General features: G+C 38.0%; 1 protein-coding gene and 1 pseudogene across 4 annotated transcripts in view; one reads left to right on the top strand and one right to left on the bottom strand.

Moving 5' to 3' along the window:
* The first annotated feature begins 3,475 nt into the window (after positions 1–3,475).
* TC2N (tandem C2 domains, nuclear) overlaps positions 3,476–25,040 on the top strand; it is a 47,452-nt gene continuing 25,887 nt past the window's right edge. The window contains exons 1-4 of one of the 3 annotated variants that reach the window (XM_081229319.1): positions 3,476–3,722; positions 4,259–4,333; positions 19,469–19,591; positions 21,254–21,487. In XM_081229319.1, coding sequence (XP_081085445.1) covers positions 19,525–19,591; positions 21,254–21,487 — 301 coding nt within the window. In that variant the 5' untranslated portion in view covers positions 3,476–3,722; positions 4,259–4,333; positions 19,469–19,524. Of the gene's footprint in view, positions 3,771–4,258; positions 4,334–19,468; positions 19,592–21,253; positions 21,488–25,040 lie in introns of all 3 variants that reach the window. The other 2 variants (XM_081229320.1, XM_081229318.1) reach the window with 2 other exon arrangements.
* On the bottom strand, positions 21,826–23,853 carry LOC308614982 (ribosomal biogenesis factor-like; annotated as a pseudogene). Its single transcript has 2 exons — positions 23,099–23,853; positions 21,826–22,837 (listed from the first exon to the last, which is right to left on the bottom strand). The product of its transcript is annotated as a ribosomal biogenesis factor-like (transcript).

Here is a 25,040-nt window from a genome sequence, read left to right as displayed (position 1 = left end):
GGGTAGTTGCACGGGAGGCTGGAGAGGTAGGGCTGGATAAGTCACAAAGCATTTACAAACTGTACTAAATGAAGGAAGAATGAAAAGGGATTAGGACAGGGATTAAGTGATTTGTCTCCATCAAATGAAATAATACACAAAGCAAAATCTAAGCAGCAGTGTTACCCACATCAACCCAAATTTCTTCTTCTCCTTAGATCTGCCTCAAATAATGACATTAAACATTAAAAACACTAATGTTTAACATTAAAAAACAAACAAAAACCCACTCAGAATGTTGCAACATCCACCATTCTATGGGAAGAGGGAACACAAGGGCACAAGGAAAGGTGTACAATATCCTCCATTCGTATCAATGTAGCCTTTCCTCTGAAAGTGGAACAGGAAGGAGGGACATTTCAAAGAAAACAAAGGAAGTGGTTTCATTGTTTTCAAAGAACTGTATCTGTCAGCAGAGTAGATTCTTCTAAGAAGCCTTTTTATTTTTAAATATCTATTTATTTATTTATGGGCTCCTTTTTGTCTGGATTCTTTTTTTTTTTTTAAATAAATTTATTTATTTATTTTTGGCTGCGTTGTGTCTTCGTTGCTGCGCGCGTGCTTTCTCTAGTTGCGGCGAGCGGGGGTTACTCTTCATTGCGGTGCCGGTGCCGTGGGCTTCTCATCGCGGTGGCTTCTCTTTGTTGCGGAGAACGGGCTCAACGTGCGCGCGCTTCAGTAGTTGTGGCTCACGGGCTCTAGAGCGCAGGCTCAGTAATTGTGGCGAACGGGCTTATTTTCTCCGCGGCATGCGGGATCTTCCCGGACCAGGGCTTGAACCCCTGTCCCCTGCATTGGCAGGCGGATTCTTAACCACTGCTCCACCAGGGAAGTCCAAGAAGCCTTTTTAGATGGAAGAAAATTAGGAACAATTTGAGAAGCTCTTGTTTGGGGACTTCTGCATCAGTGAGGAGGTTGTTAAGGCTGTTCGGTCAGGGAACAAGCACCCAGTCCAGTTCAATAAGGACTATTGAGCGTTCATTCACTCTGTTCATGCAGTACATCCGAGTGACACTTTTGTGCCCTGCGCTATGATGTCAGGTGCTGCAGGGAGTAAAAGATAGGTAAAGGTCCTTGCCCTGGAGAAATAATACAGGAATCTAGAGGTTTCTAACCAAGGATGTGCTGTACTTAAGGGTCAAATGAGAGAGAGAAAGTATATGTGTGTGTGTGTGCGTGTGTGTGTGTGTGTGTGTGTGTGTGTAACAGGGAAGAGCCAAATCGGACTACATGTTGGATCTGTTTCTTTTACTTTAACCTTTGCATTCCGCTGCTTTTGTTCACTAAAAGGATACTGTCTATACATAATGGCCTGCCTAGGGGAACCCTGCCCCTCTGCCTGAGGGAAACATCCGGACCCTGTCCACCTGTGGATGGCTACACGAAAGAAGAAATTAACACATCCCCTCCCCCAGGCTGGCCATTCCAGGGGATATTTGCAAAACTTATGGCCTTTTACTTTACTTCCTCATCTCCTTACCCTCTCTGTGCTATAAAAGAAACTGGCATCCAAACCCCAGTAAGATGGTTATTTTGAGACTTTAGACTGCCACCTTCTCGGTCTGCGGCTTTTGAATAAAGTTGTATTCCTTGTCTCAACACCTCGTCTCCGATTTATTGGCCTGTCGTGTGGCGAGCAGAGTGAGCTTGGACTCGGTAACATATATATATATATATATATATATATATATATATATATATATATATATATATATCACAGAGTCATTTGACCCTTAAATAAAGTACATTATCTACATACTTTATATAATATATATTTTTAAAGCCTTGGAGTCTTAAGTCCAGAGTCAATCTTGATTCTATGCTTGGGTAACCACTGTTTGTTTGACCCTCAATATTTTCAACTGTAAAATGAGGATAATAACAACTACATCACAGTTGCGAGGCTTAAATGAGATGACTCATGTGAAAGCTTTGTGTAAACAGTACAGAACTTTGCAAACATTTGTAATAGAGTGAAAAATTACTGAAGGTGAATATACTAGGACTTAAAGCAGTGTTTATCCAAGTGTGTTAGTTGAAACATTAAGGACCCAGGATGGTAACTGGCATTTCTCAAGAAGAGAGTTGTATGGTCTTGAGGAGAGGCAAAAACTTTACCTTCTTAGGGGTTCTGCCTGGAACTGAGAATTAAATTGACATAGACAGATTAACAGCAGCAATGCATAAAGATTTTTTGCATGTACATGGGGGCACCCACAAGACAATGAAGACCAAAGAAGCAGTTAGAGCTGAACACATACTAAGTTGGACAAAGTAGTAAATAATGAAAATGGGACAAAACAAAAGGGCTTGGGCTAGGGCAGTTAATAGTGGAGAAGTGGCTATGAAGATAAGGGTGAGTTTAACAAGGTTTGTTTGTATAGATTTCCCTCATCCTTTACTCGCATCTCTGGTGATAAGACTGTTTCTTTCCTCAGGGTAGCTGGAGGACATCGTTCACTTGGGAGTTCCATCTCCTGCTTTTGGGAAGAAAAAGGAAGATCAGAGGTCCTTCTTCCATCTGATTCTCAAGTGCCTTTAGCTCAAAATAATCTTTATGCCAAAGTGGCATATTTTGGGGTGGCATATTCTGTCACTCCTCAGGTCCAGTAAATTTGAGAAATACAGGATGATACAAAGTAAAACACAGTTCTTAGGCCTTGAATGCCTTGTCAACTCAAGGAGTAACTATATTGTGCCTCTTTCCCCAGATTAATTTGTTCTCGGGATCTAGGCCTCCTCTCCACCCCGACCCATCCCAACCCCACTCCAGCATCTAGGGCCTGGAGATTCACAGAACCCATTTTGGGAAAGACAACTCTCCAGGAAGAAAATTATCACCTTCAATTTACAATCCAGCAGCCTCTCAAAAGCTTAGCCATTCATCAACAGATAACCTAGGAATTCACTCAACAGCTTTCCAAGTACAGTGTTGAGATTTCCAGCAAGGAAGGCAAAAAAGGGCCAGTCAACTCCTTGCCAGGGTGCCAGAGGGATTTCCAGCATAGAATGGGGGTGGGGCAGGTAGTGGATACTTTTGGGATTCCTTCCAACGTACCTGCTGCTAGCAAAGCAGTAGGAAATGTAGAGTCACAAAAGTGAAGAGTTGCGAGCTGATTCTCAAAGACTTTATAATTAGGATGTAAACACTAAAGACCAGTAACACAACTAAGAAAAGTTTCTCTGCTTCCAGGAAGTTTCTCTGCTTCCAGGAAGTTTCTCTGCATGCAGAAATATCTTCTGGCAAGAGAAACTGCTCCTTCCTTCCCTATTCAAGGGGGTTCATCAGGTCAGCTGCTTTCCCACTATACCCCTCTCTATCTTTTATCTCCCGTCTGATCCCTCAACACACTCCAAACTCTGCCTGGCTTCATTTTATTCCCTTCCAGAGTGAGCATCCGAGAATTGCGGCTGGCAGACGCGAGGAGGCGATGAGCCGAGGGCGCAGGCGCCTGGCGCTCAGGTACACTGACGGGCGGCCCCACCCCGTCCCGCCCCTCGGCTTGCACCTCCCGACGGGCGGGGCGGACCTGGGGAGGGCGGGGCAGATCTGGCGGAGCGGACCTGGGGGGCGGGGGTGGAAAACCTGGAGAGGGGGCGGGGCCTCGGGGCGCGGCCGCGCGAGGTGACCGGATCGCGCTTCCCGCGGGCGGCAACGCCAGAACGCTCACTGCCTCGAGCAGGTAACTGGGCGCCTCAGCGTGCTGTGAGGCGGGGGCTCCCCGAGAGCGGTGCGTGGAGACCCCGGGGACACGGCGGGGGAGAGAGCCGGGGATGGGGGGGCTCAGGTGTGGGGTCGCGGGTGCTTCCCCGGGCGAGCAGCGTGGCGCGGGCCTCGAGCGGCCGCTTGTCTGCCCTCCCGGTGGGACTCGTGGACGGCACAGTAGCCTCGTCGGCCCCAGCCTCGCGGGGCCGAGTCTCCTCAGCGACGCCTGCTCTCCGGAGGCCTGAGGGAAGTTTGGGGCCCCTCGACAGCCGCTATCTCCGAGGCCGGGAGGGCAGGGACTCGCTCTGTGGGAGCACGGTGGGCTGTAGGTCCGCTGGGTTTACCGGTCCGCTCGTTGGGACCCGCGGGCCGGAAGGAGGGGAGACCCCAGCCCCGGCGGGGCCGGCCGCGCGCCGTGCTCCCCGCCTTGAGCGTGCGCTTGCGACCGCCGGCCCCAGGTGGGTTCTGGCCTCTGGGTTAAGAGGAAAGCGAACGCATTTCCTTTGCCTGCAGAGTCCGACGAGAACCGGTTAGCGGATGGTTTTTATCTGTGAAGTTTCTGAAACTTTTTGAAGCGGCGAAGGGCTGGTAAACATCACTTTGTTTTGGTTTTTGCAAAACATGAATTATCTACCCAGCTAGGTTTTTAGATTTGGCTTGTATCTATCTCCTCCAATTTTTTTTCCTTCTTCTTTCTTTACTATGGTTTTCTTTAAATCAAGGAAGTACTGTGCATGAATCGTGGGTATGTCGCACACAGGTGGACGTGCAGGTATAGGCAAGATAGATGCCAAGCCAAAAACATTGATTCCTTTAGGAGTGCTTAAAATACAGCATGTAAAAGGATTGCTTTCGTATTTAAAATATACTGATACTCACTCCAGGTAGGCAGTTATTAGAGGTGTTTTCCCTGATTGATACTGTTATAAATAGCCTGGAAATATTAAGAGTTAATAGCAACACCACCGCCTACTTATACCAATTTAATATTTCGATATGGAACTTTATCACGGCTAAGAATTGCTCTTTCGGGAAGGAGAGATTTATATTGCTTGACTTTGAGAGCTGGGATTCGAGGAGATTTGGTTTTTTATCATATTTTGTATTTTATAGTTTTTGCTAATGACTTTGAGTGTCTTCGTAACTGGAGGAAAAAACCTTCATAAAAATTTGCTTTTTTTTTTAACCCTTGAAGAAGAAAAAATTTTAAGTTCCTCTTGTATTTTATTGGCTCCACTTGAGTTATAATTGTGTATTCACAATAAAATTGAGGGGCTAATTCAGGTTGAGAAAAAATGAGTTTGTGATTCTTGTAGGGCCCCTGGCTGAGCTGCCTAGTTGGCAGTTTGATATGTTGGTAGCGGGATTTTCTGAAGTCAGGATCAGAGTTGTGAATGTTGGAACCACCCATGGATTTGTGATAGTTAATCTTGTGAGAGTGGAAGAAAACATTCCAGTAAGTAGAGTAAGAAGAGAGGAAGACCAAGATGGAAAACACCAGGACTTAATTGATGGGTAGAGACAGCCAAGGAGACCAAGGCGGAACATTCAGGAAAGAAGGAAGCAAACTAACAGACAGTGGTGTCCTAGAAGCCAGGAGACGGAAGAGTTTTCATAAGGATAGAAATCTATTTTAGGGTCAGATGAGTCAGAGGAATCAGGAAGATTGGGGCTGATAAAGTGCCTATTGGTTTTGGTAGTTAGGAGTATGTCATTGAACTCAACAAACATAATTTAAGTAAAATGATAAGGATGGAAGCCAAATTTGAAGGACTTTGAGGAGTAAATAGAGGATGAATAAATAAAGATAGTCAGAGTAGAATCCTTATTTTGAGACACAGAGATTTGAAGGAGGAGTGATAGGGTGGTAGAGTGATAGGGGAGTTTATAGTCAGATTGGAAAGAATATAAGGCCAATAGAATACTTTTATGTTAAAGTGCATCACCCAGCATGGGAAGCTGACAGCAAGTTGCTGTGCATATTGACTAGAACTGTAAGTGTTTAATCTCCCCAATTCAAATTATGAACACTATTTTAGTGGTATTTTGGTCTGTTGGGTTCAGGTGTTTTTATCAGTGTCAAAGTCACACTTTAACAAACTGTTGGACTGTATTTCACCTGAGTTCCAGTACTTAGATACTTTCAGCTTACTTTTGTCATGTGATTTTTCTAGTGTGTATTTCAATGGCTCTTCTAAAAATCTTACGTAGGTATCAGACATTTTGGCTAAATCAGAATTCATGAGGCACACATCAGTTAGGGCCTTTGCTTCAATTATTATTATACATTTAAAGGAAAATGCTCTTAGATGAAAATTTCTTTATGAGTTTCACTCCAGTCTTCATTGAGGGTTTAATTTTTGTTGTTGTTGTTTGGGCAGTAGTTTTATGTGTATGTTCCTTAGGATATGAAAAGAATGGCTAAAAATAGAAAAGGTAATCAAGTGTTGATAAGGATGTGGAACAACTGGAACTCTTGTACTCTGCTGGTAAAAGTGTAAATTGGTGGCAGTATGTATTAAAGTGAAACATATGAATAAATTATGCCCAGACTATACCTGAAAAAATTCTAGAAACTGCAAACTAAAGTAACAGAAGACAGATAAGTGGTTACCTGAGGGGGGGAGTGGCAAGGGAAAGAAAAGGGGGATGGATTCAAAGGGGGTATGACGAAACTTTTAGGGATGGTGGATGTATTCATTGGTATATTAGTTTTCTTGATTGTGAAGATGCTTTCACCACTGTATACATATGTCTGACTCATGTAATTGTACATTTTAAATATGTGCAATTCACTGTAAGTCAGTACCTCAATAAAGCTGTAAAAAAAAAGTAAATAAAAATAGAGAGTAAAATGTGAATTCCCTGGCGGTCCAGTGGTTAGGACTCCATGCTTCCACTACAAGGGGCATGGGTTCGATCCCTGGTCTGGGAACTAAGACGCTGCACGGCCGAGGCAAAAACCAAAACCAAACTAAAACAAAATACGGAGTAGAAGAAGACATACCATTTAAGTATATTTATTTCTTTTAAATATTATAGTGATCTCAGGATGATGGGGTTATTGATAATTTTAATTTTCTTCATGTAGTTTTATGTATTTTTCATATTTTCTACCACAACATGTATTTGCTTAATTTTTATTTTTAATTTTTAAAATTTTTTTTTAACTTTTTATTTTATATTGGAGTATAGTTGATTAACAATATTGTGATAGTTTCAGAGTGATTCAGTTGTACATGTATCTATTCTTATTCACATTCTTTTCCCATTTAGGTTGTTACTGTGTTTGCTTAATTTTTAAGTGAAAAATTATTTCATATGTGCGGTATAGTACTTTTGACACATCTACAGACTTAGAGAATACAAATAAAACAAATGCCCGGTACCTATATCATGCGTTAGAAATAATACATAATATTTTTGAAGCCCTAATTGTATCTTTCTCCCTGATTGTGTCTTTCTCTTTCCATGTTCCTTGATTTTCTGTAGAGTTTTACTACATACATAGGTATTCATAAGTAATGTAGTGTTTAGTTTTGTTTATTCCATGACTTTTTGGGTGCACAAATTATGAGATTCATCTGTGTTGCTGTGTTATGGTTCATTTGCTTTTTTTGCTATTCTGTTATGTGAATTTACAGCTGTTTATCCATCCTCCTGTTAATGGATATTTAGGGTGTTTTCAGTCTTCTTTTTTAAAATTTAATTTTACTTTTTGCCATTGAAAGCTGTTTTGTTATTAATGTCCAATCTGTGTTTCTCTGTGTCCATTTTCAAGAATTTCCTGTGTTTTTTGCCTAGGAGTAGAGTTGTGGATCTTCAGTTTTGCTAGATAACGCTGAATTGCTTTGTAAAGTGGTTGTGCCAGTTTATACTCTCACAATCAGTGTATGAAGTGTTCACTTTGTTCCCTTTCTCAACAACATTTGAGACATTTGTACATTTGTAATTATCTGAATTTTTTCTTTTCAACAATCTGGTAGATGAGAAATGGTAGGGTTTAATTTACATTTCTTTAATTACTGATGATGTTGAACCTTTCATAGTTCCTATTCAGTGGGATGGCTGTTTATGTTTTTTTGCCTGTTCTTAATTTTTTTGTCTTTTTGAAATTGATTTCTAGAATATATATATATATATATATATATTTTTTTTTTTTTTTCTGGGTACTAATCCCTTGTCAATTATGCATGTGACAGATATCTTTTTCCCAGTAAGTAGCTTGTCTTTCACTTTCTTTATAGTGGTTTTTTTTTTTTTTTGCGGTACGCGGGCCTCTCACTGTTGTGGCCTCTCCCGTTGCGGAGCACAGGCTCGGGACGCGCAGACTCAGCGGCCATGGCTCACGGGCCCAGCCGCTCCGCCGCATGTGGGATCCTCCCGTACCGGGGCACGAACCCGTGTCCCCTGCATCGGCAGGCAGACTCTCAACCACTACGCCACCAGGGAAGCCCTATAGTGGTTTTCGATAGACCCATTCTGTAGTTTAATGTAGTTGAATATGTCGGCCTTTTCCTTATGGTTTGTTCTTTTGACATCTTGTTTTAACAAATCTTTCCCTTCCCTGAGGTCATAAAGATATAGTCTGATATTTTCTTCTAAAAGCTTTAAAATTTTGCCTTTCATATTTGTGTCCTTAGTCCACGTGAAATTGATTTTTGTGTGGTGTGAAGTGGGGATCCAGTTTCATTTTTTTTTCCATATAGGTTGTCAGTTTTTCTCAGCATAGTTTATTGAATATTCTGTTTTTCCTCTCAGTAATCTATAAGTATCATATGTCAAGTTTCCATACCTATGTTCATATGTTTTGGGGCTGTTCTTTCTTTGATCTCTTTGTGTATTCTTGCTGCAATCTTACTTTTACTTTAGTTGTAAAAGAGCCTCCATACCTAAGAGACAGGTCACCCACCCATGCTTCTTTTAAAACTCAAAGTTTAATTTTTTTCTAAAGTAAACTTTTCATCTTAGTATACAGGAGTATGTTATCTAAGTCTTAAATATCTACTGTATTCATCTGAGGTCACAAGTACTTCTAAAGCTACTTTATTGTGGATTATATTAGGCTGTCTTTAGTTTTTGCAAATCCTGTCCTAACTCCCTAGAGTTAACTTCAACTTGAAAAGTAAATATTGGATTCGCATTTTTGGAATATAGTTAAGACATTTGGAAAAACCTTCACACTGAATATAGCTGTATTTAAAAAAAGAATAGCTGTATTTAAAAATTTTTTTAAGGTAATTAGGATTTGATATGTCAAAATCTAAGAGAAAGCTGAAAATCTGAGAGACTATAGGAGCCCTTAAGTCTTATTTGCTTTGAGGGTATTTGCTAAACTGAGGGAACTTGATTGGATTTGAGTAAGAATTTGGTAGATTTGTAGGACCGGAGGTATAATTAGAAGTCAGCCCAGGGCTCATTCAAGGTTAGCTAACAAGAGACTTTCTGCCCATAATTCTGGAATCCCAAAGGTCTTCGATATCATAGAAAGGATGAAAACTCAACCTCCTTCAAGGATCTGCAAGGAGAATTATCTTGAGGCCAAGTAAAGCAGAAGGGGAAAAAACCTGTCCTTGGGCAGTTGTAACTACCAGATCATGAGGGAAGTACACATCACCTTGGCGGTCTAAAAAAATTTCAAGATGTGAATTTTAAAAAATCTTTTTTTTTTTTAGATATAATTCATATGCCATAAAATTCACCCTTGAGAGTGTATAGTTCAGTGGGTTTTCATATGTTCACAAAGTTGTACAACCGTCAAAACTATCTAATTCCAGAACATTTTTATTACCCCCAGAAAAAAACCTTATACCCATTAACAGTCATTCCCCATTTCCCCTTTTTCCCTCAACCCCTGGCAAACTCTAATCTACGTTTGTCTGTATGATTTGCTTATTTTGGGCATTTCATATGAATGAAATCATACAATATGTCTTTTGTGTCTTATTTCACTTGGCATAGTCTTTTCAAGGATTATTCATGTTTACCATGAATCAGTACTTCATTCTTTTTAATGGCTGAATAATAGTCCATTGTATGGTTAATACCACGTTTTGCTTTCCCATTCCTTAGTTTGATGGTTATATCCACTTTTGGGCTATTATGAATAACGCTGCTATGAACATTTGCATACAAGTTTTTGTATGGAAATGTATTTTCCATTTTCATAGGAAATATATTTTCATTCTCCATTTACCTACAAATGGAATTGCTGGGTCATATGGTAATTCTTTGTTTGTTTTGAGGAACTGCCAGACTGTTTTCCAAAGCAGATACACCAGTTTTCATTCCTACCAGCAATGGGTTCTAGTTTCTCCATCCTCATCAGCATTTATTTTTCTCTGTCTTTTGTGTGTGGAGTGGTATCTCATTGAGATTTTGATTTGTATTTCCCTAATGACTGATGCTGTTGAGCACCTTTTCATGTCTTTATTGGCCAATTGTCTATTTTTGGGGGGACGGGGAATGTCTGTTCGCATCCTTTGCTCATTTTTAAATTGGGTTATATGTCAAGGCATGAATTTAAAATGATATAGTAAACAAATGCAAATATTCTCTGTAGGAGTATACTTTCATCTTTGGCTTAAGAAAAGTCCTACCAGTAAAGTTTTGAGGTCAATGGATAATTTGTCAAAGATAACCAAGTGCACATGGAAATAAGACAACCTGAACAAGAATCAGCAGAAACAATAGACATGTAGAAGAAAACTTGCAAAGGCTTATGTATTGTAATTACTAGTTATTATTAAAATAACCATGATGGGCTCTATTTAAGTAAGTAAAAGGCACGTTTGAAAATATTATGCAGGGAGCAGGAGTCTGAAAAGTGACAGAGGTACAAAGCTGGTTGAAAAGAGGAATTGAATGTAATTTCTATTAATGAAAAATGCAGTAATAAAAACTCAAAACTCATTTGTTAAGTTTAACCACAGATAAGGCAATTAGGCAAACCCCAAGAGAGAATGAACTAACTGGAATATAGATCAGAATAAATCATTCATAATATAGCTCAAAGATACAGAAATGGAAAATATAAAAGAGATGAAGATACTTGAAAATTAGAATGATCAGAATGAGAAGTTATAGTGAGAAAGTCTAGTAAGTGGAGTTCCTGAAAGAAAAGAAATAGAGAATAGGCAAAAGCAATATTTAAAGAGATAATGAATGAGAATTTTTTAGTACTGGAAAATCTACCAGTACAGGTGGAAAGACACTAATCACAGATTGGTTATTCAGGTATACCACAATTTGTTTATTCACCTGTTGATGAACATTTGATAGTTTCTGGTTTTTGGCTTTTGCAAATAGAGTTGCTATGAACACTAATGCACCAGTCTTTGTATGGACATAAGATTTCTTTTTTCTTGAGTAAATACCTAGGAATGAAATGTCTGGATCATAGGGTAGGTGTATGTTTAACTTAAACTACCAAACTATTTTATATTCTCACCAGTTGAATATGAGAGTTCTACTTGTTCTACATGCTTGTAAACACTTGGAATGGTCAGCCTTTGCAATTTCATCATTTCTAATAAGTGTGTGGTATTATCTCATTGTAGTTTTAATTTACATTTCCTTAATGAATAATGGTTTTGAATATGTTTTTTTGTACTTTTTATGTACTTTTTTTGCCACTTGGAGAAGTGTCTGTTCAAATCCTTTTTAAATTGTGTTATTTTTCTTTTTATTATTGAGTTGTAATAGTTTTTTTTATATTCTGGATATAAGCCCCTTTATTGGATGTATGATTTGCACATATTTTCTCCCATACTGTAAGTTGTCTTTTCACTTTTTTTTTTAATTTAAAAATTTTTTTTAAATTTATTTTTTGGCTGCATTGGGTCTTGGTTGCTGCACGCGGGCTTTCTCTAGTTTCAGCAAGCGGGGCCTACTGTTCATTGAAGTGCGTGGGCTTAGTTGCTCCGCGGCATGTGGGATCTTCCCAGACCAGGGCTCAAACCCATGTCCCTTGCATTGGCAGGCGGATTCTTAACCACTGTGCTACGAGGGAAGCCTGATGGTGTCTTCTGAAGCACAACATTTTTACTTTTGATTAAGTCTAATATATCAATTTTTTCCTTTTTTAAAAATAAATTTATTTATTTTTGGCTGTGTTGGGTCTTCATTGCTGTGCACGGGCTTTCTCTAGTTGTAGCTAGCAGAGGCTCCTCTTCATTGTGGTGCGCGGGCTTCTCCTTGCGGTGGCTTCTCTTGTTGCGGAGCATGGGCTCTAGGCGCATGGGCTTCAGTAGTTGCAGCATGCGGGCTCAGTAGTTGTGGCTCGTGGGCTTAGTTAGTTGCTCCGCAGCATGTGGGATCTTCCCGGACCAGGGCTCAAACCTGTGTCCCCTGCATTGGCAGGCGGATTCTCAACCACTGCACCACCAGGGAAGCCCTCAAATTTTTCTTTAATTGCTTGTGCTTTTGGTGTCTTATCTAAGAAATCATTGCCAAGTTCAAGAAGAATTACTCCTATGTTTTCTTCTAGCAATTTTGTAGTTTTAGCTCTTACATATAGATTTGGATCAATTTTTACTTAGTTTTTGTGTACAGTGTGAGATAGTTGTCCAAATTCTTTTTTTTTTTTTTTTTTTTTTGCATGTGGATATCAGTTGTCCCAGCACCCCTTGTTTGAAAAGACTATTCTTTTCCCTTTAAAGTTTTTTGGCACCTTTGTAAAAATCAACTGACCATACATGTAAGGATTTATTTCTGGGTTCTCAGTTTTATTGCATTGACCTATATGTCTGTCCTTATGCTGATAACAGTCTTGATTACTGTAGCTTTGTAGTAAATTTTCAGGTCAGGAAGTATGACTTGCAACTTTGTTCTTCTTTTTCTTATTCTGTGTCTTTTGCATTTCCATGAGTTTTAGGATTACCTTTTCAGTTTCTGTAAAGGAGCTGGAAGGGATTTTTATATGGATTGTGTTGAATCTGTAGACCAGTTTGGGGAGTATTGACATCTTAACAATATTATGTCTTACATTCCATGATCATGGAAGTCTATTCATTTATTGATGTTTCCTTTTTTTTTTTTGAAGACTTTATTTTATTTTTTTAAATTTTCTTTATTTTTTTTGGCTGTGTTGGATCTTAGTTGCAGCACGTGGGATCTTCACTGAGGCATGCGGGATCTTTTTCGTTGCGGTGCATGAGCTCCTTGTTGCAGTGCGCGAGCTTCTCTCTAGTTGTTGTGTGTGGGTTTTCTCTCTCTAGTTGTGGCGCGTGGGTTCAGAGTGCGTGGGCTCTGTAGTTTGCAGCACGCGGGCTCTCTAGTTGAGGTGTGTGAGTTCAGTAATTGTGGCGTGTGGGCTTAGTTGCCCTGTGGCATGTGGGATCGAACCCACATCCCTTGCATTTGACTGGGGATCGAACCTGCATCCCCTGCATTGGAAGGTGGATTCTTTACCACTGGACCACCAGGAAGGTCCCTATTGATGTCTTCTTTAATATCTTTTAGTAATGTGTTGTAGTTTTCAGTGTGCAAGTCTTACATTTCTTTTGTTAAGGTATTCCTAGGTATGTTAGGGTTGTTTTTTTTTTCTTTTTCCTTTTTTGCCTGTTATTATGAATGGAATGGATTTCTTAATTTCATTTTTAGACTGTTCATTGTTACTGTATAGGAACATAACTGATTTTGGGTATTGATCTTATATCCTGCTACTGTACTCAACTTGTGTATTACTTCTAGTAGGTTTTTAGTGTATTCCTTTGACTCTTTATTTACAAGACCATCGTTGGTCTGTAAATAGAGTTTTACACCTTCATTTCCAATATGGATGCCTTTTATATCTTTCTAGCCTAGTTGCCCTGGCTAGAATATCTATCACAGTGTTGAACAGAAGTGGTGAGAGTGGATCCTTATCTTTTGCCTGGGTTGAGAGGGAAAGCATTCAGTCTTTTAGCAATTACTATGATGTTAGCAGTAGATTTTTCATAGATGCTCTTTATTATGTTGAGAATATTCTCTTCTATTCCTAGTTTGCTCAGCTTTTTAAAATCATGAATGAGTGTTGGATTTTCAAATCTTTTTTTGGTATCCACTGAGATGATCATGTAGTTTTTGTCCCTTATTCTACAATATAATGTATTATGTGAATTGATTTTCAGATGTTAAACCAATGTTGTAATCCTGGGATAAATCTCACTTGTTTATGATATATAATTCTTTTTATAATTTGCTGGATTCAGTTTGTTAGTATTTTGTTTGCTAGATTTTTGTGTCTGTATTCATGAAGAGTATTCATCCTTTTACTTTTAACTTATTTGTGTCTTAATATTTAAAGTATGTTTAAGTCACATATACTTGGGTCATGCTTTTTTTTTATCCAATCTAACAATCTCTAACTTTTAATTGGCATACGTAGAGCATTCACACTTAGTGTGGTTATTGATATGGTTAGGTTTAAATCAATCATCTTGCATTTTTTCTGTTCATCCCATCTGTTCTTTGTTTACCCTTTCTTCTTTTTATGCTTTTATATCAATTGAGTATTTTAGGGGTATGATTCCATTTGATCTCCTTTGTTGGCTTATTAATTGCACCTCTGTTTTCTTACTTTAGTGGTTACTATAGAGTTTACAGTACATATTTTTAACTTCCCACAGTCTACCTTCAAATGGTGTTATATATACCACATCACATCTTCTACAAGGACCTTACAATAGAATACTCTCTTCTTCCCTGCTGGCCTTTGTGCTGTTGATGTCATGCATTTTACTTTTACATATGGTATAAACCCCACATCACCATGTTATTATTTTTGTCTAAGCATCAGTAATCTTTTATAATAAATCTTACATATTTATCTGTGGTACTCTCAATTCTTTGTGTGTGGGTTTATATTTCATCTGGTATTATTCTTCTACCTGAAGGATGTCCTTGAACACTTCTTGTAGTATGGATCTGCTGGTGGTGCATTCATTCAATTTTTTATGTCCAAAAAACTCTTTGTCACTTGCTTTTTTGAAAGATTTTCTTCAGGTATCAAATTAGATGTTGATAGTTTTTTGTTTTTTCCTTTCAATACTTTAAAGATTTTTGCTCCACTGTTTCCTTACTTGTATTGTTCCTAATGATAACTATGCTGCTATTGTTATCACTGTTCCTATGTATATAACATGTCTTTTTTTTCCAGCTGCTTTTAAGATTTCCTCTTCATCACCGGTTTTGAGCCATGTTAATATGATGTGCCTTCGCATAGTTTACTTCATACTTCCTGAGCTTAGTGTTTGTTGTTTCTTAGACCTGAGTTTTGTAGATATCATATTTGGAAAATTTTAGTTTTATTTCTTCAAATATTTTTTCTGCCTCCCCCCATCTTCATGAATTTCAATTACATGTATATTAGGCTGCTTGAAATTGTCCTGTGGGTCACAGATGCTCTTTTCATTTTGTTTTTATTCTTTTTTTCTCTCTGTATTTCATTTTGGGTCTCTTATTGCTGTACTTTATTGTTTCTTTTGCAATATGTAATCTGCTATTAATCCCATCCAGTTTATTTTCCATCTCAGACATTATAGTTTTCATCTTTAGAAGTTGGGTTTGCATCTTTTTTTGTATCTTCCACGTTTCTATTTAACTTTTTGAACATACAGAATCACTTATAACTATTTTGATGTCCTTAACTGTTCATTTCATTGCTGTGTTGTTTTCAATAGATTGATTTTTCTCCTCATAATTTTTTACCCCTTCTTTGAATGTCTGGTAATTTTTTATTGGCTGCTACGAGACAATGTAAATTTTACCTTGCATGCTATATATTTGTAGATTTCTGTAATTATTTTTTGCTTTGGGACATAGTTAAGTTTCTTAGAAATAGTTTGATCCTTTTGAGTCTTGATTTTACGGTTTGTTAGGTCAGACTAGTCTTTAGTTTAGGGCCATTTATTCCCCACCACTGAGGCAAGAAAGACTCTCTGAGTCCTCTCCTCAGTATCCTGTGTGAGGTTTTTCCAGTTTTGTTGGTGGGGACAGGCATTATTACTGACCTTGGTGAGTGTTGTTATGGTCTTTTAACTTTTTCTGGTGGTCTTCCCCCAGTCTTGTGTAGTTTTCTTGCATGCATTCTCTGATCAACACTCTGCTGAATACTTAAGTGGGACCCTCTACTGATGTCTATGCTTCTCTCTGTGTACACATCTCTACTCTCCAGTAATCTGTACAAACTCTAGCTCCCTTATTCTTATTTATATAAACTTGTTTCCTTTTCTGCATCCCTCTCCTATCTTCTCCAATTCATTTTGGATGACTCAAGGCTGTCCACTTTGAAAACTACCCCCAGAAGTAGTAATCATTTTTAACCAGTCCTCTCACATTCCCCTCATGATTAATGTTAAGTATTTGCAAGCTTACTGGGGTCAGAAATGTTGTTTGATGAGTATGTTAGGAGCTTTTATATGAGCTAGTTATTATACTTTGTTTCCTTATCTATCAACTATGTATTTGCTGAGTTCCTGCTAAATTCCCAGCATCATACAAGGTTCTGAGTTTTAAGTAGAAAGTGAGTATAACATTGTTTCTGAAAAGTTTTTATTCTAGTAGGGGAGATAGAACAGGTGTCATGAAATGTCATGAAAAATGTAAAACTTTTTTAAAATTCACTAGATGTTTAAAGATGAGAGTAATTAGTATGATCTGGGTGGTCTGGGAATGCATCCTCTAAACAGACTGAAAAGGGCCTTTGAAAAATGTATAAATTAAAAAAAACCCAGAAATCAGTTACAAGGTATAATGGAAGAAAAGGTGCCATTTAGCCAAACAAATTTCATAGGCATACACTAAACAAGAAAAGTTCAAAATTTATGAGGAGAATTGTAAAAAAAAAACTCCCAAAGATACAAACATAAACTTGACTTGAACAAATATTCTGAATAGGAAGACTCAACATCCTAAAGATGTCAGGTTTTTCTAAAATAATTTATAAATGTAACATGATCCCAATAAAAATGTCATCAGATTTTTTTCCTCCTATGTCTGGACAGATTATAAAGTTTATTTGTAGGAACAGATAAGCAAGCATAGCTAGCAGAACTTTGAAATTGAAGAACAGTAAGGATGGGAGGCTAGCCCTGCTAGATAATGAAACATATTATAAGCCATGATAACTTTTAAAATGTGGTATTGGTTCAGGAATACAGATCAACTGAATAGAAGATATAAAACCAAAACCCAATGGTGGGACTTCCCTGGTGGTGCAGTGATTAAGAATCCACCTGCCAATGCAGGGTACAGGGGTTTGATCCCTGGTCCCAGAAGATCCCACATGCCGTGGAGCAACTAATCCTGTGCGCCACAGCTACTGAGCCCGTGCACCACAACTACTGTAGCCCACGCGCCTAGAGTCCGTGCCCCACAAGAGAAGCCACTGCAATGAGAAGTATGCGCACCACAACGAAGAGTAGCCCCCAATCGCCGCAACTAGAGAAAGCCCGAGCACAGCAACGAAGACCCAACACAGCCAAAAATAAAATAAATGAATGAATTAATTAAAAACCAAAAACAAAAACCCAGTGGTATATAGAAATTTAGTCTATAATAAAAGCAGCATCCTAAAATCAATGAAAAAAATAGGAATTTTTAATAAGTGGTGTTTGTGATACTGGGATAGTCAATTGAGGAAAGCTAGGATTGGATTCACTTCCATTACTGTACCAGGAAGTACAGTATTCACACACTTATATATGTATGTATATGTGTATATATGCATATTTGTATATACAATACACACTCACCCTCCTTTTTTGCATAGCAAAAAACACCATCATCAGAGTAAATCAATTTCACTAGTAAATCAAAGTGAAAAGAGGACGACAAACTGGAATAATGTTTGCCGCTTCCATTATGGACATTGCATTAATCTCTCAAATTTATGAAAATCCTCTAAAACTGGGGAAGAAAAGTACCAATAACTTTATAGAAAGATGGGTAAGAGATATAATGAACAGTGAGTTCATAGAGACAAATACATATTAGCCTTTATATGAAAAGGTGCCCAACCTGATTTATAATAAGAGGTGCAAATTAAAACAGCACAAGATATAATTCCTTTCCTATCATATTGGCAAAAGTCCAGCATTTGACAAATATTCTCTTGGTGATAGATACAGGTACTCTCATACATTGCTACTGGGAATGCAGAATGGTACAACTTTAGAGAGAAATTTAGCAGTATTAAACAAAATTACACATATATTTACCTTTTGACCTAGTAGTCCTATCCTCCAAAAATCTGTCTTACAGATATATACTGGGAAATAACTGAAAATATGTGTATACAAAGTTACTGTGTCACTATTTCTAACAGCAAAAGACTGGAAACAGTCAAAATGTTGATCTTGATTTGAAGAAAACAACTATAAAAAAATATTTCACCATAGGGGAAATTTGAACATTGGGTAGTTGATTATCTTAAACTTTTTAGATGTGATGATGTTATTATGGTTATGTTAAAAGAGAGTACCTTTTAGAAATACTTGACATGTTACAACCCATTACAGTTACTGTTTATTTTGGTGCTCAAATTGTTTAGCCAGTAGAACCCCTTGGAGTTAACTCTTGAGTCCTTCAGCCACATCTTTCAGAGATAATTACTTAAATATTTATGAGCGAGATTATATGATTGGAATATTTTTCAAGATAATCTGAAGGACAGGGTTAGTAGAGAGAGAAAGACGAATTAAGATTTGCCTTGAGTTGATCATTGTTTAGGTGGTAGGGGTTTTGTTATACTATTGTATCTTCTTTTGTATGCATTTGAAATTTCCCATGAAAAATGTACAGGTAGTAGGCATAAATGAAAAGAGTGCATTTGGAACAAAGTCATTGAAGCCAAGGTAGGCAATTGGCTTCTTATACAATTTTATGTTCCTGGTAAATTTAAAACAGACTCTTCATTTCCACTATATCTTATTTGTGGTTTAGTTAGCTGGTATGTGTGTGTGTGTGTGTGCGCGTGTGTGTGCGAGAGAGAGAGACAGAGAGTTTAGAGAGAGAGACAGAGAGAGACAGAGAAAGAGAGTTTTAGATTTTTCTGTTAGTGTAATTCTCAGTATTAAACTAACTCATAAAATATGAAGTTGTTTGTTTATTGGCCCTCATTCATTATAGGGCCTTTGGATTACCAAAAGAATCAATTTGGAGGAAGTGAACATTTTCTCACACATTCTATGAGTGTCACATTTTCTTGCAAATTTTATTTGGACATTGATTTAGATATATCAGTCGAAAGAGAAAATGAAGAGTGGAATTTTTTTTCAGATTTAACTTTAAGATTGTTCATTTAGTAATTTTTTTTTTTTTTTTTTTTTTTTTTTTGCTGTACGTGGGCCTCTCACTGTTGTGGCCTCTCCCGTTGCGGAGCACAGGCTCCGGACGCGCAGGCTCAGCAGCCATGGCTCACGGGTCCAGCTGCTCCGCGGCATGTGGGATCTTCCCGGACCAGGACACGAACTCGTGTCCCCTGCATCGGCAGGCGGACTCCCAACCACTGCGCCACCAGGGAAGCCCACATTTAGTAATTTTTAAGCATGTCATTTTAATAGCTTATAAGGAGTCTAGGTTATATAAAATTGCATAAAGGAACAAAAATCTATTTTGCTCTAGACATTTTTGCTTTGGAGCCCTCATTATGTCTTAGAAAGACAGATAATGTGATTTATTTAATAATATCTAATGATATTAAGCATGATCATGTTAACTTGTTTTCTATTCTACCAACAGATTAATATTAAAATTGGAAATTTGTATCTTTTGCTGGATATTGGAGATTGAACGTAATGGCAACAGAATTTATAAAGAGTTGCTGCAGAGGATGTTTCTATGGTGGAAAAGAAAAGCACAACTGTGAGTTTTGCTTTGTTTTGATTTCAACATTTATTTAATGTTTTCTTTATTTGTGACATTTTGTGATATAAATGTAAATGAGACATGTTTCCTAACTTCACGGGGGAGGCAGAAACATAAATATAAGGCACACTAGCTCAGTATGAAAGTACCTTGGAGCATAGGGGAGAGAGAGATGAATTCAACTCAGGAGACACTCTAGGACATCACCACAAAGAAGATGATCCATGGTATGGAAGTCTGAAGAGGATTTTAGCAAGCTGAGTGGGAAGAAGGGAGTAAGAGAAGGTGAGAATTAGACATGAGTATTACAGGTGGATGAAATAGTATGGGCAAAAGTAGGGAGAGAAGTATTTGGGGGATAACATACTCTGGCAAATGTTTTAACTTAAATACAGAGAATTTCCAATTTACGAACAATGCATTAAAAAGTGCCTTTCATGAATGAATGAACGATCAATAGAGAAGAGACCTGTAACTTTATCAAGACCCACATTTATCAAGGACTCCTGGAGATTTCGCTTTCTATTGCATGGTTTCCTCAGCTCTTCAAGGTTATGACTGGAACTTTATTTTTCTCTGGCTCTTTCTTATATATCTGTGTCTAAAGCATAGCTTCTTAGTATGTTTTTGAGTATGAAGGCTTCCTTTTTGCAATAAAACATTTCATAAGTTCCAACACAATAGTAATTGTACTTCCATTCAGTCTATAGACGGTACTAACTGTACATGAAGATTAGCTCTAGGTGTCCCTTACCTCCCCATCCTAAGTCACACAGCTTAGGAATCACATATCTTTCAAGATAATGGACAAAATAGGTCATAGAAGCTGGTACAGGGAGAGTCGATATTATTCTAGGGTCAAAGTACATTTTATTTTGTGGTTTGGTAAAGATTTTTGTAGACTTCGAGACCTTTAGCTTCTTTTCAAAGTAACTTTTGGTATTTAAGACTGAAATTAACTGCTAGTATTGACAACAAGAATTGTTTTGTTGACAGTATTTTTATTTAAATGACTAGATTATTACTTATTTGAAAGCATTGTGGAATTAACTACAATATAAACTTGTTTTCCATCTATGAGCTCTTTTGTGGAAATGAGACTCTTTAAAAACTGCTTTTACCATTATGATAAGTTAATATACTTTGGCAATAGTATATTAACTTCTCAGATATTGGCTAGATAAAATTAATGTAGATTCCAGAGTGCTTGATAGGACCCAAGAGTAGTTTATGTATCAGCAGTTTCTTTTAAATTTTATTTATTTATTTATTTATTTATTTATGGCTGTGTTGGCTCTTCATTTCTGTGCGAGGGCTTTCTCTAGCTGCGGCAAGTGGGGGCCACTCCTCATCGCGGTGCGCGGGCCTCTCACTATCGCGGCCTCTCTTGTTGCGGAGCACAGGCTCCAGACGCGCAGGCTCAGTAGTTGTGGCTCACGGGCCTAGTTGCTCCGCAGCATGTGGGATCTTCCCAGACCAGGGCTCGAATCCGCGTCCCCTGCATTGGCAGGCGGATTCTCAACCACTGCGCCACCAGGGAAGCCCCAGCAGTTTCTTTTAAAATGATTAAATAAGTACCAAAGCTTGTTAGGTTTAGATTATTACATATAAATCTACATACATATTTGTGATTTTTTTTCTCTTTTCTCTTCTACGCAGTATCTGTGGAAAGAGACTTCAAAGAAGCAGTATCAAACAGTCAAAATACTGCTATCTGTATACCTCCATTGACTTCCGTTTCTGTAAAGCCTCAGGTTGGCTGTACTGAGGATTATTTACTTTCCAAATTACCATCTGATGGCAAAGAAGTACCATTTGTGGTGCCCAGGATTAAGTTATCTTATATTCAGCCCAGGATGCAAGGAACGCCTTCACATTTGGAAGAACTTGAAGGTAAACAGTAAAATGGCAGGATTTAAAAATCAACATGCAGCATTTAAATGCTGTTATTGCTGTTATTTTGCTCTTTTACGTATGTAAAGATATAAAATATCTTTTATGTACAAATTTTACATTTCATTTTTTATATGTTCTCTTTCTGTAGAGGAACTTACTGTACAGTGTTTTTGAAGTCCATTATGAAATCTGATCACAGTCAATACATTTGTGTGTAGATTTGGCCTTTTTAAAGGAATAATATAATTGTAATATGTCAGTTATTCTTCACACATCTAGAAAGAAAAAAATAGAGGAATTACTCTGTTTTAGATCAGTAAATACAGGAAATAGTCTTATTATTTTCTAAAATTTATTGTAAAGAGAAATAAGGAAGCAATGAATTATTCTTTCTTCCTTCCCTTCTTTCTTTATTATTATACTTCTCAGTCTAAATACACTTCCCAGCCTAAACAGCCACTTGAATGAGGTATTCATTGGCTGAATTTTGGCTGATGTTGTAGAGGCCAATGGACTAAGGCAGATAAAAGGGAACAACATGTAACTCTTGTATTTTAGAAATAGTTCATTTTAGTTCACTGAAACACTGTCATTCACAATGGTTTATTCCCCGAAAAATTTCAAACATACAGAATAGTTGAAAGAACTTAATGGTGAATGCCTGTATATCCACCACATAGATTCTATCATTGACACTTTACTATTATACTTTATCACATACCTATCTATCCATTTCTCTAACCATTTTTAATCCTTTTGGGGTAAGGGGAGAATGCATTTCACAGTAAATTGCAGACATCAGTACACTTCCCTCTAAATACTTAAGCATATATATCATTTACTAAATTTCAGTTGTTTACAGTTTTCTTCTTTTGACATAAACTTTAAACACAATGAACTGCCCAAAGTTTAAGCTGTATTTGTTGAGCTTTGACAAAGGGATATACCAATGTAATCCAAAGTCCTATCAAGATCTACAGTATTTCTCTAAATATTTTTCCTGCCCCATCCTTTCTCTCTTCTCCTTCTGGGATACCAATTACACATATGTTGGACCTTTTGATATTGTCTTATGTGTCTGTGAGGCTTCTTTTTTTTTCCACCTTTTTTGCTCCTCTCTATTCTTCTTATTTTTATTTTTTTGTATAAGACATTTAATTTATTGGTCTTTTTGGGAAATTTGATGCATCATCAGTGTGTTACAACTGAGCCATTAATCTTGTAGGTTCATCAACATTAACTGGTTCATTTTCATGGTACTGCTGAGGAGTCAGCTGTTCCTGCAGTGGTTCAAGGGAAAGGCCTTTTGAGAAGCTGCAAGTTCTTTTGTATATCTACAGAAGCTTTATTCACTCTGTTAACTTTTTCTTTTCTTTTTTTTAAAAAGATTTATTTATTCATTTTATACTTTTAAATTTTTGCTACGTTGGGTCTTCATTGCCATGCGTGGGCTTTCTCTAGTTGTGGCGAGCGGGGGCTACTCTTCACTGTGGTGTGCGGGCCTCTCACTGTGGTGGCTTCTCTTGTTGCGGAGCATGGGCTCTAGGTACACGGGCTTCATTAGTTGTGGCATGCGGGCTCTAGAGCACAGGCTCAGTAGTTGTGGCTCACAGGCTTAGTTGCTTCGTGGCATGTGGCATCTTCCCAGACCAGGGCTTGAACCCATGTCCCCTGCATTGGCAGGTGGATTCTTAACCACGGCGCCACCAGGGAAGTCCTGTTAACTTTTTCATCACTCACAATGTTTATCTTCTTAAGATTAGTGGTAACTGGTTTTGCTTTAGTTTCAACCTTTTAAGCTTTTTTGGCTGGCTATGTGGAATACATTCCTGGACTTCTGCCCTCTTAGTTTGTTCTTGGCCATTGTCTCTGATACCCTCATGCAGCTGCTCAAGTTCCAGGTGATGCCATTGGCATGCCTCTCCTTTCTGTTCTTAAGGCTGGATAATAATGACCTATTTTCAAGTTCACTGTCTCTTTCCTCCATTATTTCCATTCAGCTATTAAGTCCATCCAGTGAGTTTTTAATTTTAGATGTATTTTTAGTTGTAATATTTACATTTGGTTCTTTGTTTATAGTTTCTATTTCTTTTCTGTGATTTCTTCCCCCACCCCCCATTATTGTGAACCTATTTTCTTTTAGGTCTTTGAGTTTTAACATCTTTGTCTACTATTCTAACATCTGGGTCATCTAGGTTTAGATTCTCTGGATTGTCTTTTTTTGAGAATGAGCCACATTTTCCTGTTTCTTTGTGTGGAGTAATTTTGGATTGTGTTCTGGATGTTGGATGTTATGTTGTGGAGACTCTGGAACCTGTTACATTACTCCGATGGGTTTTTTTTTTCCTTCCTTCACTCCCTCCCTCCCTTCCCTACCTCCTTCCTTCCTTTCCTCCCTCCCTCCTCCCTTCCCTCCCTTCCTCCCTCCCTCCCTAACTTCAGCAGGCAATTAACTTGGTTGTACTGTGCTGCAGATTCTGTGTCTTTGGTGGCAGCTGCTATCTGAGCTTAGTTTTTTTATCCTTAGTTGGAGTCTGTCCCACACATGTGTGGTTCAGGGATCAGCCAGATATTTGAGCAGACTTTTAGTCATAGAATTTGAGGTTTTCTCCTTTCCAAGATTCCCACCTTACTTTCTAGCAGCTGTGGTTGCTCTGAACTCTGCGCTCTGTTCTTCAGGCCAGAAAGACTGGGTTTTCTACTGGAATTCTATCCACCCTGCACAGTGCCAATTTTGGCCTGCCCACAGGCTAAAAGTCATTAAAAACAGGTGGCCATTCCCCTTTGTCCCAAAGTCAAGTGCTGTTCAGAATCCTCACTACTTTTGTTCACTCTCTAGTACCTTCAGGGTATTTTGTTTGTTTTGGTTTGGTTTTGGTTTAGAGTTTATTGTAGTTATCTACAGGAGAGTTGGGTCTGGTAGGAGTGATAATTTTTTTTTTAAGAAGCAAGGAAGGATGAACCCTGAGCCTGGTCTACCACCCTGTTTTGCACATATCAGCAGTGTCTCTCCAAAACAGTTTTTTAAAGTTCTGGCTCACAGGGTGCCCTGATCGATTGATCTTTCTCTTTCTCTCGCACTTGTTAACAACATTGGGGTTAAACCATATAAATGGTCTTGTAATCTGTTTTATTCATATCATATATTGTGAAGCTTTTTAATGGCTCCATAGTACTAAATCATATGGATATACTATAATTTAGTTAATAAATTCTCTATTTTTAGACATGTAGGGTATTTTATGTATTATTTTCATTATCAGAAGATAAGTAAGAAATACCTACTTGGCAATATGTTATAGTTTTTCTTTTGTCTTTTTTTTTTTCATTGTATCACTAGAACACAGATTATGTTTTGAGTTGAATGAGTGAGAAATGGGTTTACACTTAAATTATAGGCTCAATAAAGATCTGGTAAAGCCATCTGATTTTTAGCATATTGGAGAGAAAATTATTTAATTAGAATCAGGAAAGTATTCTTGGTGCCTAATTATGGAAGTCAAACATGTGTATCTTGCATGTTTACATGAATGTGTGAGTGATGGGCTGA

The sequence above is a fragment of the Mesoplodon bidens genome (genome assembly GCF_964165515.1).
Source record: "Mesoplodon bidens genome assembly, chromosome: 3".
NCBI lineage: Eukaryota > Metazoa > Chordata > Mammalia > Artiodactyla > Ziphiidae > Mesoplodon > Mesoplodon bidens.
Note: the sequence above shows the minus strand (reverse complement) of the source record. Positions and strands in the feature narration are given on the sequence as shown.